We start from the raw sequence: 20,999 nt of genomic DNA, 5'->3' as shown, positions 1-20,999 counted from the left end.
TTTTGTTTAATCATATTTTATTGTGATACAATATTCATATAGTGTGCCAGTGCGTTGTCTGCATCTGCAACAAAATAATAAAAGTAAAAGGTAGAGAAAGAAAAAGGGGGGAAAAAACTCACCTTTGAAAGTTAGATCAGTTTCAGTGTGCTTCATTCTAATACCTGTATTGTCCTATTACATACATACACATATATCTTTTATTTATAGGTATCTTTGATATTTGACTAAAACCTTTGAGTTTTCGTCGACTAAAACTAGACTAAAACTATCAAGGATAGAAATGACTAAAATGTGACTAAAACTAAGAAGCATTTAGTCCAAAAAACTAAGACTAAAACTAAATCTAAAATGCCTGCCAAAAACAACACTGGTCCTAAGCAGCCTCCAAACCCAAACTGTATATTTTCTGCTCACTGAATAACTTTACTTTTTTTTTTTACATTACTTTCCCTGAGAAAGTCCCATTTGCCTTTCAAGTACTCACCATCACATGTCTTGATCTCACAGACATTTCCACCCCCTGCATGACTTCTTGGTGCCTTCAGAGTGCACATACAGGCATTTTCAACTGGTCTTAAGCTAATGAAGATTTACACCCATTACCATTGAGTGATTTGAAGAGCATAAACCAGGCTATACTGTATGGTGCATGTTTCTGCCAGGAGATGACAGAACAGGCAACTTTATGCATGGCTGTAACAAGCACCATAGAGGTAGAATAGATTGCAAGCCAGGAAACCCAACAGGTTGGCCAGTAATTTGGTGTATAGCCATTTACCAGGGAAAAATGATGTGTGGTCTTGGGGAATTACCTTCAGTTGGACACATAATTGCTCTTACGCACCAGCAAGTATTACATGTGGTACAAGTTGTCCAGAGATAAAGGCAGAGTTTGGGATTATCCTTAATGACGACAGTGGAAGAAACAGCTGGTCAGCCACAAGAGTTAAAGATTCACTATGAAAAAGCTTATTCTTATTCTGATGGGTACATGCCACACTTACGTCTTTTTATTTGAAAATAGTGTTAACACTCTATCTATGTCACTGCAGAACTTTTTGCTCGGATGAAGTTGTGTGACTCAACAAGAAAAGCTTTTGTGTACGAGACAGGAAATGGGGGACAGAGGCACAGTCAACATTTAGGATATGAGGGGGGCAATAGGAGTATCACAACATAGTAACTAACTAATCAAATCTGAATAATCAAGTGGGTCACAATCAAGAGACAAACACAATGGCTGCTTCCCCTAATGGAGTTCAGCAGAATTTGACAAAGCTGTATTTGCAGTGTATGGCGCATGATGTATCCTGGCTGAGCTATTCATCACATGAGTGTACCACGTACACTTATCAAATGAAAAGGGTCAGAGGAAACTCACACGAGGGCAAATAACTATGATAAATTCAATTCCGGCAGCTATTTTCAAGACATAACCAGAAGAAGATGAAGATATATTTTCAGTTTTTGTTTGAAAAAAATAAATTAAAATCATGTTTAGTTTTTCTTTCTACTTCACAATTGTGTACCACTTTGAGTTGGTCTTTCAGGTAAAATTCCAATAAAATATAATTATGTTTGTGGTCATAAAATGACAAAATGTGGGAAAGTCCAAGAGATATGAATACTTTTGCAAGTCACTGTAAAGAGTCTGATAAACAATGGCAAGACCAAAATAGTGTTTTGAGAAGCCAGGTAATACAAAGAGCAGTTTTAGTTCTGTGTATCCGCTGCAGAGGTGTGAAATGGAAACAAGAACATCCACATCTCGTGCGACCTATAAAGTCAGTGAGTTTTTATACTCTGACTGCTGCTATTTGATGGTCAGCTGTGGAGTCAGTACTGTAGCAGCATCTCATGTTCCTGTTTCCCTGAGCAGCAAAGATTTCATGGACTTCTTTAATGACAAAATTGTCCTTATTAGAGAGAAAATTCACCTCCTCCTGCCATCAGCTGACAACATGGCACCTATAACCTCAGAAGCCTTAGAGGCTGCGGGAGGACCAGACGTACACTTTGACAGTTTTTCTACCGTTCGCCTTGATGAGCTCAGTTCAATCATTTCCTCCTCTAAACCATCCACCTGTCTTCTAGACCCCATCCCAACCAAGCTACTTAAGGACTCTCTACCCCTCGTTAGCCCCTCCCTCTTAGATATGATCAATGTGTCGTTGTTATCTGGTTACGTCCCACAGTCCTTTAGAGTGGCAGTAATTAGACCCCTTCTCAAAAAAGCAACCCTGGATCCAGAAGTTTTGGCCAACTACAGACCAATATCAAATCTTCCTTTTCTCTCCAAAATTCTGGAGAAAGCAGTTGCTAAACAGCTCTGTGACTTTCTCCATAGCAACAGCCTATTAGAGGATTTCCAGTCAGGATTCAGGATTTACATAGCACAGAAACAGCACTAGTCAAAGTTACCAATGACCTCCTACTAGCATCAGATGAGGGACTGGTCTCTGTGCTGGTCTTATTAGATCTTAGTGCAGCTTTTGATACCATTGATCACCATATCTTTCTACGGAGACTGGAACATGTCACTGGCATTAAAGGAACTGCACTTAATTGGTTCAGGTCATATTTACTAGGTAAATCTCAGTTTGTACTCACTAATGATAAACCCTCGGAAACCACTGCAGTCACTTATGGTGTTCCACAAGGCTCTGTGCTTGGACCAATCCTCTTCACCCTTTATCTGCTTCCTCTCGGTCACATTATTAGGAAACACTCAATTAATTTTCACTGTTATGCTGACGACACACAGCTGTACTTATCAATGCATCCACATGAAATAAATCAGCTGACTAAACTGGAGGCCTGTCTAAAGGAGATAAAAACTTGGATGACCCTTAATTTCCTTTTATTAAACTCCAATAAAACTGAAGTCATCGTCCTGGGCCCAAAACATCTTAGAGACACCCTATCTAATGAGATAGGTACCCTGGAAGGAATTACCTTGGCCCCCAGCACGACCGTAAGGAACCTAGGAGTTCTCTTTGATCAGGATTTGTCCTTTCATGCCCACATTAAGCAAATTTCTAGGACTGCTTTCTTTCATTTACCAAACATTGCTAGGATCAGACACATCCTGTCTCAAAAGGATGCAGAAAAACTAGTCCATGCCTTTGTCACTTCCAGGCTGGATTACTGCAATTCCCTCCTATCAGGCAGCACCAGTAGGTCCCTAAAGACTCTCCAGCTGGTCCAAAATGCTGCTGCCCGCATGTTGACGAGAACTAGTAGAAGAGATCATGTCTCTCCTGTACAGGCCTCTCTGCATTGGCTCCCTGTCAAATTCAGAATAGAATTCAAAATTCTCCTTCTAACATACAAAGTCCTCAACAGTCAGGCACCTTCATATTTGACAGAGCTCATAGTCCCCTATTATCCAGCTAGAACCCTTCGCTCCCAGGATGCGGGGTTACTGGTGGTTCCTAGAGTTCTCACAGTAGAATGGGAGCCAGAGCCTTCAGCCATCAGGCTCCGCTGCTGTGGAATCGTCCCCCAGTTTCGGTCCGGGATGCAGACACCCTCTCGACCTTTAAGAGCAGACTTAAGACCTTCCTTTTTGATCAGGCTTATAGTTGGGCTGCTTAGGCTGGCCCTTTGATATGCTGCTATAGGCTTAGGCTGCTGGGGGATCTCCCATGGTGCACTGGGCTTCTCTCGACTCCTCTCTGTCCTCCTATATTTGTCATACATAAATCATACTCATACATATTACTAACTCATCTTCTTCTCCGGAGCCTTTGGGCTCCCCTCATCCCAGATCCCGGGTGCTGCTGGAGGAGGCTGCAGACCTGAAGAGGCTCAAGCTGCCACCCGTAGCTTTTGTCATGTCTTCCTCCATGATCTGTCTTTGTCTCTGCCCCGCTCTCCTGCTCTCTTTCCCCCCAACTGGTCAAAGCAGAAGGCCGTCCCCATTGAGCCTGTGTCTGCTCGACTTTCCTGCCTGTTAAAAGGAAGGTTTTCGTCGCCGCTGTTGCAGGATGTGCTTGCTCATGGAGAATTGTTGGGTGTAAATTCATTGAAGGAGCGTGGTTCTAGACCTGCTCTACCTGTAAAGTGTCATGAGATAACTTCTGTTGTGATTTGGCGCTATACAAATAAAATTGACTTGACTTGACTAGACTCATGTATGACAACTGTGCTCGCAACATCCAATCAGCTGGCCAGCAAGCCTAACATGCCATCTGCAGAGTTATCTCTCTGCACAGCATCTGCTCTGAACATACATAGGAGTATGCCAAAAAAACAAATACAAGAGCAATGAGGGAATGTGTACAAAATATGTCTCTGATCATGAAGGCAGAAAGGAAGTTTCCACTGGAAAAATTATGTGTTTGAGATAGGTTTCGACCCAACAGTCACAGCATCAATATGGGTCACGTCAACACTGATCATCCACAATGAACGTGTGTTGTACGTCGCTTTGGACAAAAGCGTCTGCTAAATGAAATTGTAGAATTGTTGTAGAATGAACTTTTTGTCATTTTAATTGCTATAAATAAGCAGAACTCTTACATAATCCCTTTGGTGTCAGAGAGCTCAGAGTATGACCCAAGGGCCACTCAAGTACCTTCACTTGCACGCAACTTCAATCTGACTATCATTTGGCCATTAGAAAATAGAGGAGAAAACCACTCAGATACTCTTGTCTCTCTTTTCCTTTTCAACTAGTCTGTTATCCAGCTCAGATGTATGTGAAAACAAGACATCCCATCTTTCTTTGTGTGCGACTGCTTGCCCACCAAGCCCTTCCATGAAGAGAGAGACAAGGTTTTTCAGGTTGAAGAATTTCTGAACTTACATTAATAGTGCCTACAAAAGGCTGCTGGCTTATCTGTGTCATGGTAGTCAGGAGCCAAGCTCCACGTAGAAAGTAGCTTGATCTCAGCCTGAAAGAGATTGATGAGCCCTCATCATCTCTCTATCAGACACAGGTTGTGTTTGCCAGGCAACACAGCAATGGAGGTTTGTTGTCAACCAAGATTGGACGGAAAATTAGACTGAATCTGCTGGTAAATGACTAACATTATCATGACTTGTGGGATCTTAGTAGGACAGCTCTAAGAAAGGCACCTCGCAACAGGTTAAGGAGGATGTTGTTTAAGAATAACTGACATATGACGGCATATAGTCCTGTTACTGGGAAAAGAACATATGTATTTTAAATTCTATGTGAGTGGCATGATGAAAATTGTACATGAGCACATTCCTCAATGATGCATGCCTGTATGGGAGTGAACTGCACAGTGATGCGCTCTCATCCCACTGAAACATTTTTCATTGCACTCCAGCCTGAGGTGCAGGTGCACAGTTTCCACTAAAAAAATAGATACAAAGCATCCACTACAGCTGTATATGAGCAACTTCATGGTCCATTCAAGTGCAGCTCATAAACTCTTAAATTCAAATTGCTTTGTACAAACAGGAATGGGAAATTACAAAATGCATTCATGTTCACTTACTGCAGTCAGCAACCTATTCTGAAGCCCAGGAAGTTTATCTAAAATGACAAAGATTGCTTTGTCTAATTTTCCTTATTGAAATAACTTTTAAATATCAAGTGAGTAGTGTCATTAGGGTATGTGTCCTGGGAGCTGGGAAGATAATCCTTATTGATGAATAATTCTACAAGTATGTGAGCATACAGAACCAAGAGCATGCTGTATGAGCATAGAAAGCCAAAGATGTTGCTGCAGGCCAACAGCTTAAGGGAAGAAGAAGGGAGATGAATGTGGCTGTTTTAAACTCTGCTGAGACCCACAGGGTGTGGACAGAGGAAGAGGAAGTTGAAGAAAGCTGCAATAATAGAAGAAGATAGTTCTGAAGTCAGTTAAGTTAAGGCTAGACTGTGACTTTCTCCCTGCAAGCTGCTGCTACGCTCTCCCCTTATATACACAGAAATGATGACTACTTCTAGATAAGGGAGTATAGTTATAGTTCATCTGGTTTTGGTGTAGCTCCCCTTTCATGACACTGCTAAAGTTGCTAGCATATTTAGACACCCTTATTTTTATTTTTTTTTTTACAGCAGGAAGTGGAAGCTCTTAATGATAGGAGCCTTATCTTATTTTGGAAGCGTTTAACTTGAGGTTTCCATGTTTTCACAATTTTGCCAAAACTGTGTGCAATTAAATCACTGTGTAACAAGGACAGAGTTAATGATGGGTATTCCTTAGGGGAACTCCTGAAATGAAGTAGTGAGTACCACATTTAAACTTAAATACAGAAGCTTCTTAGTCAACAGATACCAGTATTACCTTAAGTAATCAAGAACTTGCTATACCTGTTCCCCATCCACCAAGCCAGCCCCTTGGCAAATCTCTGTCTCCCTCATGTGGCATCAATTTGTACTGCAACTATTTTGTTACATTCAAGTAAGTAAGTTCTAATTAGAATCAAAATTTGGTTGTCTTTAAAGATAGAGTCTGTTCATCTCTGGAGAGGTTCTTTTCACACTTAGCAATAGAAATCCACATCCTTATATTTGCAACTTTAAAGAGGGCCACAAAGCCTCCATGATAAACCCTCCTTGTCTAATTATGTCACAATCTGCTAGACAACATGTGCTTAACACTGACATAAAAGACAGCATCAGAAGCAGATAAAAGATCAACTTAACAAACATGTTTAAAAAATAATTCTCGAGAAAATGTACCGTATTTTCCCCACAATAAGGCGCATCGTGTTATAAAGGGCACCTTCAATGAATGGCCTATTTTAAAACTGTTTTCATACATAGGGCGCACCGCATTATAAGGCGCATAGAATAGAAACTACTGTAGTGGCTGAGGTTGAGTTATGCATCCACTAGATGGAGCTGCGCTAAAGGGAATGTCAACAAAACAGTCAGATAAGTCAGTCAGTCAGACTTTATTAATAGAATACAAACCAACGTTCTGACAACTCCGTTCACTCCCCAAAAAAATTTGTGCATTCACAATATGGTACCGTACCTACCGGTAGCTGCGTGACTGACAGCCTTGACTTTGAACTCTGCGTTGTAAGCATGTCTCTTGAAAGGTGCCATTTTGGGGTCTTTATACACACACACAAGTGGTGTGGGACTGGAATTCCCCTTTACCGTTTTTACCGCTGTTACTTCGGCGATGCCCCCTGACTACGGTAGCCATAATTAACCAATATTGATCCATATATAAGGCGCACTGTCGGTTTTTGAGAAAATTAAAGGCTTTTAGGTATGCCTTATGTGCGGAAAATACAGTAATTATTGTGTGAGAATTATACAAAAAAATGTGATGATGGGACAGCATGTAAACTTGCTGCATGTCAGTCAATTTACCTGAGCAAAGAGAAAACACTGTAGGAGTTCCTAACAGAGCTCTGGTCCACCTGAAGCAGACTGCTTTTCTTCCACTCTGATGGATCCTGCAACAGCCAAATGTCAGCATTTCAGTACAAAAGCTTGATAGCATCCCAGGCTCAAGCAATTGACACTTGGATCAGGTATTGATGATTATGATGGACAAACACTGTACCTTATGATCAAAGTCAGCTGCATAGTAGCCATCATTCAAACCAAATATGATCTCATTTGGATTCCTGGATCGGATCTGTGGATAAAGAGGATCAGTCTCGAGTGGTGGACATCTGCATTTAAAACTGTGTTAACTATCTTTTTTAACAGCTTCACAGTAAGAAAAAGCAGCAACACTGAGTAATTCCATAACTTATAAGGTAGGGACGTACAGATCAGCCACTGCCACCGATTTAAACAATTTATCCCTGTTATGACACTATACAATCGTAATAATAATAATTTTTACTTATTTAGCACTCCTCTAGGTACTCAAAGTTGCTTTAGAAGGGGATGGTGAGAAAAAGACAACAGAGGAGTTCAGTTGGCTATTTTGGGGGATTGAATATGGAGAGTGAGGAAAATTCTTGGATGTTTTTAGGGAGTAAGTTCCAGAAATCATTCACGTACCAGGGGGTCCATTTAAGTAAGCAGGGAGAGTGAAAACCCTTCTTTTAACCCTGAAATGAGGGGAAAGTCTGGGTGTTCCATTACAAAAAGGGAGGTAATGCAAACTTAAAAAAAGGGTACGAGAGGAAATTTAAACTTTAGTTAGTTATTGTTACTGAGTCTGTGAAGCTAAACTGGCCAGGAGCAGATTATCCCTTGTAAAAAAAGGGGGAAAAAATTCTATTCCATTCACTAATTCATTCATTCAGTCTCTCTCACGCATTTTAGCAAAGTTTTACCATCCGAATAAAAATTCAGGATGGATGGATGGATTGTAAATCTTGTTTGTTTCAATGTATAGTTCTGTGCTTTTATGTTGACGGCTGATGTTTCACGGGGCTGTCAACTTTTCATATGTATCGGAAATAACACATAGTGACAAGGATAGGTGTGAAAGAGGAGTGAAATGGTGGTCAGTGATTCTTGAGGCGTTTAGCACTTAGCTGAAAAGGGGACAAGGTCACTGTGATGCACTTGCTATTTTTCGGTAAAATATATGGGTAAATTGTGAATTAAGGACCCCATCAGCAAAATGTAGCACGATGCTGGCTCTTTCACCTACATAGTTGTTTAATTTTTTAGTGGTAATAATATGAGTAGTACTGTGTGTGGGATGTGTATTGAGTGTGTGTGTGTGTGTGTGTGTGTGTGTGTGTGTGTGTGTGTGTGTGTGTGTGTGTGTGTGTGTGTGTGTGTGTTTGTGTGGAAACAGATTTGCATAGATATTTTTATATCATGGTAGCATTTTGTAATGGTTGAAGGTATTTTTGTATTGGTAAAGTAATTCTTGATTTAAATACAGAACTTTAGAATTATAAAGAATAAAATTGTAGAAACTGCAAAAAAAACTAGTTGAAGCTTTAAATGCACTGTTATATCATGAGGAGTTCCAACATATTCTTATAAGATTTAAAATAAGCTTTAAAGAAGATGCAAACAGTTTTTTCCTTCCCTTCATAGCTCTTACAGTGCGTTCATGGTGCGTTTACAGTACATGTCACCAGTGAGCACAAGGAAGTTTGCACATGTTCACAAATGACAAGTAAAGGAGAATCATTGAAGCAAACACCTTATAGGTGAAAAGGCTCCAAAGTCATCTATGGGAAGATGACATCAAGTAATTTCAAGAAGAATTTGAGCGATACCAATGTCTATCTGCAAAATCTTCTCTAACCTCACGTCATCAACATCTTAGCTGTTGTGCTTTGAAATAGAAAGTTGTCAAACATGCATACTGACTCAAAAAACAGTTTTCTTCCCCAGCAATTCTATCTCCTTTGCCACTGAAAGCATAATAATATTGTTATTTCAATGCTCTCACTCACCACATGTAAGCGTGAGGATTTCTAATTCGATAGGAATTAGGTAAGACAACCTCTTTTTGTAAACTGTTGCCACTGTGAATCCAAGTACTTGGGCTCCATTAATGTTGGCTTTTAAGAGTTGTGGCTCTTAACTTAGATGCCCCCCTTCCCCCCCGCGACCCTTAAAGGATAAGCAGTGTAGAAAATCAATGGATGGATGGAGCTCAGATGCCTATTCAAATTTGATTCAATTAACTTAATTCAGCTGTTCTGAAATGGAAAACTCAAGAGTTTTTCATCTGAGGGTAAATCAACTTAGTGCCATGAAATGATTTTGTTCCATATAAAGAGTTTTGTTCTTTTGGTGATTACACGGTGTAGATACCCCCTTTCATGCTTGAGGCTGCAGGTTTTGTTATTTCCACTACAACAGTGATATGACAACATGGTGTCTCTGGATGAGGGGTTGGAAGAATTAACTGTCTTTTGCCATGGTTCATAGCAACGTCTTTAATCTTTCTTATCAATCTCACCCAAATTGAATCCACACTTATTCTATATAGACTTTCAGTAGCACACTGTCAACATTTGAAGAAATTAAGTGTAGAGAAAGGAGATGTGGGGGAAGGATTTGTTTTGTTAAGATGTCAATGCAGGGGCAGAAAAAAGAATAAAATGTAGGGTTTCACATTTTATCAAATTTTAATCATGGCTGTGATTATGGACTCCCGTAATTAAATTTACATGATGGAGAGATTTTGACTAAAATGTTAATTTATCCAATTACACAACCAAAACGCTTGTTGCCGGTCAGGCCTCTATGCAGCTTAGTGATGGGAATAACAGTTCTTTTGGACAAAAATTACTGAATGATTCAGTGAATGCTTCTTCTGAATGAATCTTGAGTGTTCAATTGAGATTTGACAATGAAAACTTCCTACATTTTCTGGGGAAGCCTCAGTATATTCTTGCAAAAATGATGTCCCCAACACTTTCCAAATCAAATATGAACCCTCAGACACAGGCTGTCAGGGTCAATGTGGACACATCCTACACATTAACCCAGGCTAATCTCCAGGGCTGAACGATTTATCATTTTCTGATCGAAGTTGTGATTTTAGAAAACGCGATCATGTGATCGTCAAAGCCTCGGTTTTTGGCTCCTGACTGACCCAGGATCTGTTTTGCCCTATGTTTTACACATACACGCCGTCTCTCTACCATCCCAACAAGCTCACCAAATCAGAGGCGGCATGCTGCTCGTGGACAGGTCAAGCTAAACTATCAGCATTAACCTGCTCCTCATGTTGTGGACTGGCATCAGCGGAAGCAGGAACAGAGTTGGAGGATTTAATCTCTAAAAAAAGCTGTACGGCGGTCATTTGGGAGTATTTCCGATATGAGGCAGCAGATGTGCACCAGAAACAGGTAGCCTACTGTGCAAAGCCTGTCGTGCTAAAGTTGCGACATCAGGCAGAAACACGACTTTAGATTATTATAAAATATTTTCAGATTTTGACATGAGGTACTACATGTCTCACAAACAGTGGTTAGTAGGCAGAGGGATCATTGTGACTGAACTGTAAATTGTACATTTAGTTTACACTGGCCATTGTCTTGTGAGAGGATGCTGACCTGTTGGCCTGTGTATCTGAGGCCATCCAGATTGACCTTCCATTCTATGAGTAGCTGGAACTGTTCCTCCTGTCCTCCCCAGATCCTCACCACAAAACACGACACAGAGGTGTCCAGAAGGTCTGGCAGCATGCCAAAGTCCAGACTCCGCCACGTAGGATTCTGATAAACACATACATGTGAGGATGAGCGCAGTGAAGTCAATCAATAAAGTCATACTAAAAAATTAATATTTGAAATAGCAGCTGAATGTCACAACATCTAGTTTATTGAATACAGTAATAAAACTTGAGCTTAAATATACACATCACTTTAATAACATTCAAACTGAGATTTTGGAATTCAGCCATTGTACATGTGCCTATGAAGAAAAGCAGCTGCATATATCAGGCAATTTAAGTGAACTTGAGAATCGCCATCAACATTTTCAATACAAATCTTATCGACTGTCATAGTCTGACCCCTATCCTGAGCAAAGTAATTGAATGGCCCTGTTCTATATCCCCCCTTAAAGCTTAAGTCCAACAACAATATGTTCTCTGTCCTTGAATTTCCAGACTAACAGCTCTGAGTCTCAAATTTACAAAGTACCAAAGCCCTTCACATAATTCAATTAATTACCATTTCCCTCCATCAGAGGAAAAATTTCTTACTGTGTTGGTCACTAACAAGGACAAACAGAGGAGGAAAGACAAAAGTAGAAGCACAATCTGCAGGGCCATGAGTGAAAGTCTAAAGAGCAAGCGGAGGGACATAGCAGGGTGAAAACAGGAAGATGTCCCCCCAGATGAATGATGACAGAGGAAGCCAGAATACTAGAGGACTTATGTCAGCATGAATGTTACCAGGGGGAAGCTCAGCTGAGACTGCTGTGCAGTTGTTATGCAGTCTGTCTCCAGAGAGCATTGAATACTATGCCTGGAAAGCAGCTTAGGTCAGCTAATGACGCAACAGGAAGGCAGAAAGTAAGGGTATGTTAGCTTGCCTGCTTCTATAGCTATTTGCAGAGCAGTTGCTATGTAGTACATATGAGCAGTGGTGGTACACAGACTGACCAACAGACCATAGCATGTTGAACGCACAACAGACAGAACTTAAATTTATGTTGATGAAAGTCTGATAGGGGCGGCACGGTGGTGCAGTGGTTAGCACTGTCAACTCACAGGAAAAAGGTTCCGGTTTCTTTCTGTGTGGAGTTTGCATGTTCTCTCTGTGCCTGTGTGGGTTCTCTCCAGATACTCTGGCTTCCTCCCACAGTTCAAAGACATTCAAATGGGGACTAGGCTAATTGAATACTCAAAATTGAATGTGAGTGTGAATGATTGTCTGTCTATATGTGTTGACCCTACGATGGACCGGCGACCTGTCCAGGGTGTACCCCGCTTCTCACCCGAAAGCCGCTGGGATAGGCTCCAGCCCCCACCCCCCCACCCCCGTGACCCTTACCAGTATAAGCAGAAGAAAATGGATGATGGATGGATGGATGGAATGGCAGGCTATTACTTGTGTTTAATACAACCTTGTATCTTGATGTTATCAGGGATCAAATTAGCTGGTGCCAGAGCAACCAGCTCAGATAAAAGTGTTTGTGGATTACAGAGCTGAGTATATGGATTATACTAAAGGCTGGACTTCAGAGTTTTTAAATGGACAGTTTTGGGCAGGTTTGTTTTGTTTTGTTACTGTTAGTCATCACTTACCATTTGTTTCTACCTAAATATGTATTTCCAGGATTAAAAAGAATTGATGCAAAAGGTAAAAAAAAAATTATGAGCTCAAGACTCCTATTTCTAAGTATTTTAATGGCAAAAAATACTTTCTGAATGAAACATTGCTTTAACTAAAGTTAGTTGAACAGTAAAACCATTGGTAAAAACACATGTTGTCTAGCTTGCTCGCCTCATAGCACGAGGGTCCCGCGTTCAAGCCCCGGCTCGAGCACAGGGATCTTGCTGTGTGGATGATCTGTTCTCTCTGTGCCTACGTGGGTTCTCTCCGGGTACTCTGGCTTCCTCCCACAGTACAAGACATGCAAGAGGGGACTAGGCTGGTTGGATACTCTAAATTGGCTGTAGGTGTGGCTGTGAGTGTGAATGGTTGTCTGTCTGTACAGTAAATGTTGGCCCTGCAAAGGACTGGCCACCCATCCAGGGTGAACCCCACCTCTCGCCCGAAGGCTGCTGGGATAGGCTCCAGTCCCCCGCAACCCTTAATAGGATAAGCATTAGACGGATGGATGGAAGGGATTGATGGATGGACATCATATTACAGGTGATGTTTGAAGCTATTCATAAAAGTATACTCACCAGTGAGTCTCGTATGACTTCACTCTTGTAAAAATCTAAAAACACATCAAAAACTCCTGATTAAAAGACAGCTTTGAAAATATACATGCTCCAATGAGGCAAAGTCTATCTTAATTTATTGAAATACAATATAAATATGCTCAGCTTACATGCTGCCAGCAGATGGGCAAGGGAGTCAATATAATGTCATCTTGAGTAAAATCAATCAAAAGCTAAGTCAATTGAACTAGGCAGCACATGGGCACATTTTCTGGTTTACTTGTTTGTGTGACCTCCCAATACCGATTTTTGCCAGTTCCAATTTTCTGGCTTAGAAATTTACTTGACAGGATATATGAACATAGCAGTCCACCTTTCTTCAATTAATCATACAGTCTCCCCTAAATTGCACTAGGTTACTGGATCTTTTATACTTTAACAGTTTTTAAATAAATAATGAGCTCTCCCACTGGAAAGACAAACAAATAAAATTCCACTAAAATTAGTTGCTGTATATCCAGCTATTTCTGACCTATATTTTACTTATCTAACAAAAGCTGTTAAAATACAACTGTCAATGAAGGATAGGAGAAGCCGCAGGCTACTTCTTGTCTCCAAGCTCTGCCTTATAGCTTTAACCGCTTTCCCTCTGTTAGCTTCCTCAACCTGGGCAGATTCAACAGGGTAATAGAGTTTTAAATGTCTGATTGAGTTTGTTGTGTCTCCCCTGTGATTCATTTGAGCCTTCCATGTTCAACAAATTGTGAGCCTTATGTCCTCATCTATCACAGTGAAAAACTTCCACACTGGCAATTTCCAGCTGTGACAATGATCACGTCAGTCCTGCACACAGCTGCAATTTCCAGCTGTGCACCTGGCTTTGTTTACCTGCTTGGATTCTATTTATTTTGTCGTTGTCTCTTAATTTACAGTATGTGTTTCAATCACTTTCATATGGAGTACATGTTTATACAATGTCCTTTTCAAGACTGTTTTCGCAATCAAGTGCCTGCACGTTGTGTTTTATTTTGAAAATTGACAGGATATACTATGTCATTCATGTGGACATTTCCAATCCAGCTCTGTGTAAACTTGTGTTTATTGCTGGTAAGGTTCGTAACCATGTGACGGCGACTATGCGAAAGTCAAAATCTGTCTACACTTTGAATATTTTTTTTTTAAAAGTCAATAGTACACATTAACTATGTCAGTGCAGTTTTTCAAATAAATGTAAAACACTGAAGCTAAAATGGCTTAAGTAAATAAAAATGTATTACTCTCATTATTTTTTATTTGCAGGGAGTAGTATTTTATAATTGTGGGAGGTCACAACTAAAAAAAACTTTGAACTGTGAGGTTAAAAAAATATTAAATAATCAAGTGAGACAGGACATAACTTTGGATGTAATCATAATCTGAGTTTGGAGTAATGGAGTGGATGTTTTATTAAAACAAAAATCTTTAAAATAATCCCCACTCCTACTTTTAGTCAGTTATAACTCACTGTAGCTGATAACAACAATTGTATAATACCCTAATATATTTCTGAGATTGTTACCATATTGTAAATAACTTACAACTGCAATCCCAGTACAGAGAGAGAGAAACATAAGGTGCATAAGGAAAGTTTATGTTGTAGTGTAAATGGTATTTTATACTTATTTTACAAAATCGAAATCTGCTTTTTACTAAAATATTGCAAATGTGGCTCAAGGAGAATTATTATCATTAGAAAATAAGTAAATGAATTAATGTAATAAAATTACATAATCAATGAGTAAAAGATATGGGAATGAATAAAAATGGGAGTATAACCCAAAAGACTACAATAAATAAAAAAATAACGAGAGCTTAAGAGGAGCACAAGAAGATGGATTCCTCTTCCGGGATGCATGCAACAGACAGTTTACAGAAATGCCCCATTAGAAAAATGACAGTATCGACAGTAAACATGATGGATGTAGTTTGCACTCACCACTAGATATGCGCTCTTCTATACAGAGGTGGAGGGTGAAGTAAGTGTCCAACAGTGGGGAACCATTCTTGTTGACAATGTTTCTGGCTGCTATACTCCGCAGGTGACGCAATCGCCTCTGTTTCACACAAGTAGAGGAAGAGATGGAGAAAGGGGTTGGGTTAAAAACAGATAAGCAAATACAATCTAAGCCAGTTTGATCCATAACTAATAGGCCAACATAAAGATGAAAATGAATTCCTTTCTGATTAATGAGTCCACTTAGATCTGACTCTAAGAATTCTTATCATACATCTTTAAGGTCATATTAGGAACCCTGTTAACTCATCAGGCATGGCCAGTCATATGAGAGCTGATCCAAAATTATTTCATAGAAGAATCACAATGAGCCAAGGACAGTCGAAAAGTCATACAGAAACATGTGACATGGGAAATAGGGCTGTAATCTCCCAGTCGACTGGTCTATTTATTAGTCGATGCATTCTGGCTCGACCAAAATTCTGATTGGTCGATTTTTTGCCATGTTAATTTCATCAGGAGGAAAGTACCGAAAGCACCCGTTTCACAGATTACAATCTATCTTTGAACACCCCTCTTGTTTTTGCTATTTTGGACTCGCCCGACCCACTAGAGACAGACAGACTGAAGAATACTAGGCCAATGTCTGGTGGTTTGATGAATGTATATTTAATTTTGACGGTTTCATTTAAAGTCAGTCCTCGTCCACCATGTCAAAGACATCTGCAGTGTGGCAGCATTTCATGAAAATAGATAATGGAAAAGAAGTAGAATGCAAAGTTTGCAAACAACAGTTTGCATATCACAGCTCCACAACAAACACAACGGTATATCACCTAAAAACGTTAAGCTAACTTGTCCAACTTAGGTTGCCCCGTCAGTTTTGAGTATATGAACATACCGAGATTGACATTTCAATATTTTAGTCTAATAATTGTTTTAATTGTAAAAATTCTTAAAGTGGACTTGCCCTTTTGTGTTTAAGAGTAAAGTTTTAAGTTAAAAGTCTATTTGTGTCTCAGCCGCGATGCCAAGCTCTTCTGTTCAGTCTTGCTCTGTGCGCAGGACAAATGATAGTGTCGGTCAATTATTATTACGTGACAAAAACAATTGTCTAAATATTCCATAACAGGTTTTATGCTAACAGTTGACACAGTATATTTTTCATGTATAAAATTAGTCGATTTTTAGTCGAAATTTGAGGGCTTCAGTCGACCAAGAATTTCTTTGGTTGATTACAGCCCTAATGGGAAAGATAGATGTATTCATGATTAGGTCAATTTGAAACCCAAGAAACGTATATCATACTTTACAACAAATGAAAAAAATCTAATATTACCCAGGAAATGATAAGAAAGGGGAGACAGACTTCAGGCAGGCGAACATTTTATATTATAGTGCAAGTTGTCCCTTGACCAGTAAGCCCCACCTCTCTCCTGCAGCCATTCTAACTAAATCTAAGTCATGGGATTCCCTCTACGGTTTAGAGCCTCAGACACAAAACCACTGATTGTTCCACAAGGAACATTCAATCTCCCCCTAAAAATGTCCCTGAATATGGAATAATGTGGACCTCAGTCAGAGAGAAATGCTTGCGTTTCCACTCCTCTGATATAAAGGTCCCTGTTACAGACTACCAGCTCAAATAAAGACCAAAGTCAGGCTCTCTAGTAGTTTACCATGTGACTTTTCATAAACTGATCAAAAAAAGTCTCATGATGGGATGTGACAAAGTGATTACCAAGTCACAAGCTTTCTCAAGAATATTCCTAATACAGGGACATACACACACCCTGTTTCTGTTGGACACAAAGTACCAGAGTAAGTCAAAATTAGATCAATTAAGCGTAACAGAGCTGTCATATGATTTGAGAATACCATATATTAAATGACACATTGAAAAAGAACTCATTCAGGTGGCAGTTAGCTGGACAAGACCCAACAAAAGCAGTCTAATAAACAATATATCATTCTTTCACAAGTTTTGTCCGATTTAACCCAGAGGGGTTTTTTTCTCCTTTTCAACAATGCATGGTTTTGTAGCAAATGTTTGTGCTGTTTCTGAACTTAACAAAGAGATTTTACACATTTGATAGGCTAGATACTAATCTTTACAAATTCACATCTCTTTTAGGATTTATGGAGTATAAAGCGGCTACATGATTGTGCGGTAGTTAGCACTGTCGCCTCACAGCAAGAAGGCTCTGGGTTCGAGCCCCGGTTCGAGCACAGGGTCTTTCTGTGTAGAGATTGCATGTTCTTCCTGTGCCTGCATAGGTTCTCACCGGGTACTCTGGCTTCCTCCCACAGTCCAAAGACATGCAGGAGGGGACTAGGTTAACCGGATACTTTAAATTGACCGTCGGTGTGGCTGTGAGAGTGAATGGTTGTCTGTCTATATGTGTTGGCCCTGCAATGGATTGGCAACCCGTCCAGGGTGAACCCCGCTTCTCACGTGAAGGCACCTGGGATAGGCTCCAGGATGGATGCATGAATGGATGGAACATAAAGCCATTGTTAGCAGTACAAACACAACATTATGCTATAAAGAAGCTGATGCATGACTTCAACATTATCACAACTGGCTTTGCACTTTTTGGTGGGATGGTGTTAATTGTCCATAGCAACCTCTGTGTCTTCTTAAGCCACTTGTTAGCATTAATAAAGGCAGATATTGCTCTTTTTCCATGATACTGTATTTGTATCAGGCTGATGTACCGATATTTTTAAGTGCTTAGTTTTTTTCAAGTTTCTTCTTAATAAACAACAGATGATGAGCAAACTATGCTATAAATATATGATCAATGTTTTTTTTTACAATATCAGCCATGAACAAAAAATGTTGTAATATCTGCATATCAAAAATCAATGAAAAATTCAATGCGGCACATGGGTTTATATTAAGCCAAAGGAAAAAAAACATTAAAATATCTCAAGATTGTGTTAACTACAGACCAAACAGTACTTCAGATATTTAACCAAAAAAAGCATAGACTTAGAGACAATAGAATCTGATGTTCAACAAGGCTAACTTATTTCTGGGTTTCAGGACTCATCTCCTCACTGCTCTATGAGCTATAGATAAGTAGTTCTCGTTTTTGGTTTCTCCTTAATGGACATGCCATTTACAGCTGTAATTAAAAAAAACAAATAAAAATTGAATGAGCAATATTGCTAACGGGTCACGGGGGGGCTGGAGCCTTTCCCAGCAGCCTTCGGGCAAGAGGCGGGGTTCACCCTGGATGGGTCGCCGGTCCTTTGCAGGGCCAACATTAAAAGAAAGACAACCATTCACACTCACAGCCACACCTATGGTCAATCCATCCAATTAGCCTAGTCCCCACTTGCATGTCTTTGGACTGTGGGAGGAAGCTGGAGTACCCGGAGAAATCCCACGTCGGCACAGGGAGAACATGCAAACTCCACAAAGCAAGATCCCATGCCCGAGCCGGGACTCAAACCCAGAACCTTCTTGCTGTGAGGCGGCAATGCTCACCACTGCACCACCAGGCCACCCTTGTCTTTTTTATTTTTGGTATTTTAAAATCACGTTTGAAATAAAGACTCATTCATTCATTCATTCATTCAATCAATTATCAACATGAACACATATTAAATAACATAAACCAGAGCGAGCCTTTTGTAACACAGAGTGACACCAATTATTGTCTCTATTCGGTAATCAAACAGTTGAAAAGTTTATTTTAAGTTTACAGCATTAACACATTTCTAAATAAATCCAACAAATAAAGACTACAGGGGCTTTTCATCATCATGGTCACTTCTGACAACATTCAGGGACTCAGCAGGAGGTAGTCTGTAACCAGAAAATGTCACACACCAACTCAGTGGTGGAGCACCATCACAATACCAAAAGTCTGGTGGCTTACAAGAAACAGCAAGTGGAGTTTTTGATACACACAACTTGACAGGGGTACAAAAAATATTATGGTTTTCTTCAGTGTTGACATGCAGGTAATTTTCATTGACAGGGACCACAAGAAATAATTGAGGAAATGCTTTTTTCTCTGTAAATACAAAATTAATTTGACTGCACGAAAGCATGTCATGTCAGTACAGTACAGAATATGCAATACTTTTCAAACCTTAATAAAAATTGACTGTGCCAATATTTAATAATGATTTGAAACCTTGGCACAGCTCAATTTACAGCATTTTCATGAAATAGCATGGTCATAGAGTCAATTTACTGGTGTAAAAGCAATTTTAATAGTGGCCTGATTAAATGTTTCAGGTTCTCCCTACACACTATATAGTAGGCCTAACTATACAGTACACAGCAACAGAGATCTACAGCAAGATATATGTCAGCAATGCCATCAGGTGGAAATTGACAAAGGAAACAGTGTCAAATCTGTGATTAAGAAGGCTTAACTAAAATTAAAATCCTTGGAAATACTGGATGCAGACAAACTAATGCAACAATGAAGAGCTGAAAATAAAGCAGTGTCACTGGCAATTACATTATGAACACCAATAATATGCAATGCTCCCCAACAGTCACATAGCACCTGCTTGATATTGGGTCGATTCAGGCTGTGTAACAGCATTACCACATTCACTCACACGTAAACGTAAACACACACACACACACACACTATGAAGGCTGTGGTGAAAGGTGACCACTTGCTCATCAGGAGGGATCAGAGGTCCAGTCTGGCTCAATGAATGTTCTTAACTTCCAATCTACATCCTGGGGGAGAGCTGCATTCTAAGCCTACATTAATGTTCACCGTGGATAGCCTGCTCACTCCAATGAATGAACTGTAACATCTCCAAGAGATAGGTAGTGAAGTATGTCTGAGTGATTTGGATTGACCTGGATCAGACGATTTCATCTCCGTTCAATCAATCAATGAACGTTACATGATTTTGACAACAGTTCATAGGATCAACTTTAAAAGTTGTTGTTAATGTTTTCTAGAATGCAATAACACTGCTACTACCACATTATAGTCACACAAATGCTTACGTTTCCTTCCAATAGTGCTGTCACTTAGATGCTCACATTACGCAAACTTTAATAGTATGACAGTTGTTGCCTCTTCCTCCGATGAAGAATGTGTAGACTGATAACGTTTAAAAAAAAAAAAAAAACAAGCTCAGGCATGCCCAACATCGGCTTAAATGCTTTAAGTGTCTCAGCACATTTCAGGATAATGTGCAGTAAGCTAGCCGTCTTTGAGCTAACACTTGTTAGCTTCTTAGCTAGCCTGACAGGCCTGCCATGTTCCTCAAGGCACCAGTACTAACACAACACACTGAGGCGGGTTTGTCCATAATTGCCCGAGCTCATACAAATTCACTTGTTATCTACGTGAACTAAAAGGGCTTTATGTTTACCTGCTGGGATGTGAGCTCTACATGTAAGGCTCGGGAAGATGAAGATCCAGAGTTAGTCACAGAGGCGGCGGGGATTTGGAGAACCCGACCGGTGATGGAGTTCATCCTCCCGTCGGCATCTAGCGGGTCCCCCTCATTAAAGAAAACGTCCCATGATCAATATATAGACATACGCGGTTTAAAGTTTTAAAAGCTACCTGTATCCTCAACAGAAATGCAGACAAAGTCGTTTTGACAGGCAAAGAGCTATGACAGCTGTAAGCTAACCAACAGGACGTAAACAAAGTGAAGGCTATTCGGTACACTCGGAAATCCGTCTCTGGTGTCGTAGCAAGGTACTCGCAATGTTGATTGGCCAAAAGAAACGTCTGTCATATATTGAATTGAAAATTTATGTTACTATAGGTTTCCTTCCTGTTTTT

The 20,999-nt window shown here is 40.0% G+C and overlaps 1 protein-coding gene across 1 annotated transcript in view; it reads right to left on the bottom strand.

The window, feature by feature from the left end:
- The window catches only part of uvrag (UV radiation resistance associated gene), a 136,501-nt gene extending 115,502 nt beyond the window's left edge, over positions 1-20,999 (bottom strand). The window contains exons 1-6 of the mRNA XM_086226780.1: positions 20,578-20,999; positions 15,196-15,313; positions 13,242-13,276; positions 10,936-11,097; positions 7,509-7,583; positions 7,313-7,398 (exon numbers count right to left, since the gene is read on the bottom strand). Coding sequence (XP_086082906.1) covers positions 7,313-7,398; positions 7,509-7,583; positions 10,936-11,097; positions 13,242-13,276; positions 15,196-15,313; positions 20,578-20,682 — 581 coding nt within the window. The 5' untranslated portion in view covers positions 20,683-20,999. The remainder of the gene's footprint in view (positions 1-7,312; positions 7,399-7,508; positions 7,584-10,935; positions 11,098-13,241; positions 13,277-15,195; positions 15,314-20,577) is intronic.

Source organism: Aulostomus chinensis, chromosome 15 (assembly GCF_037954235.1).
Source record: "Aulostomus chinensis isolate RoL2024-O1b breed Wild chromosome 15, RoL_Achi_v1.0, whole genome shotgun sequence".
Classification (NCBI taxonomy): Eukaryota; Metazoa; Chordata; class Actinopteri; order Syngnathiformes; family Aulostomidae; genus Aulostomus; species Aulostomus chinensis.
Note: the sequence above shows the minus strand (reverse complement) of the source record. Positions and strands in the feature narration are given on the sequence as shown.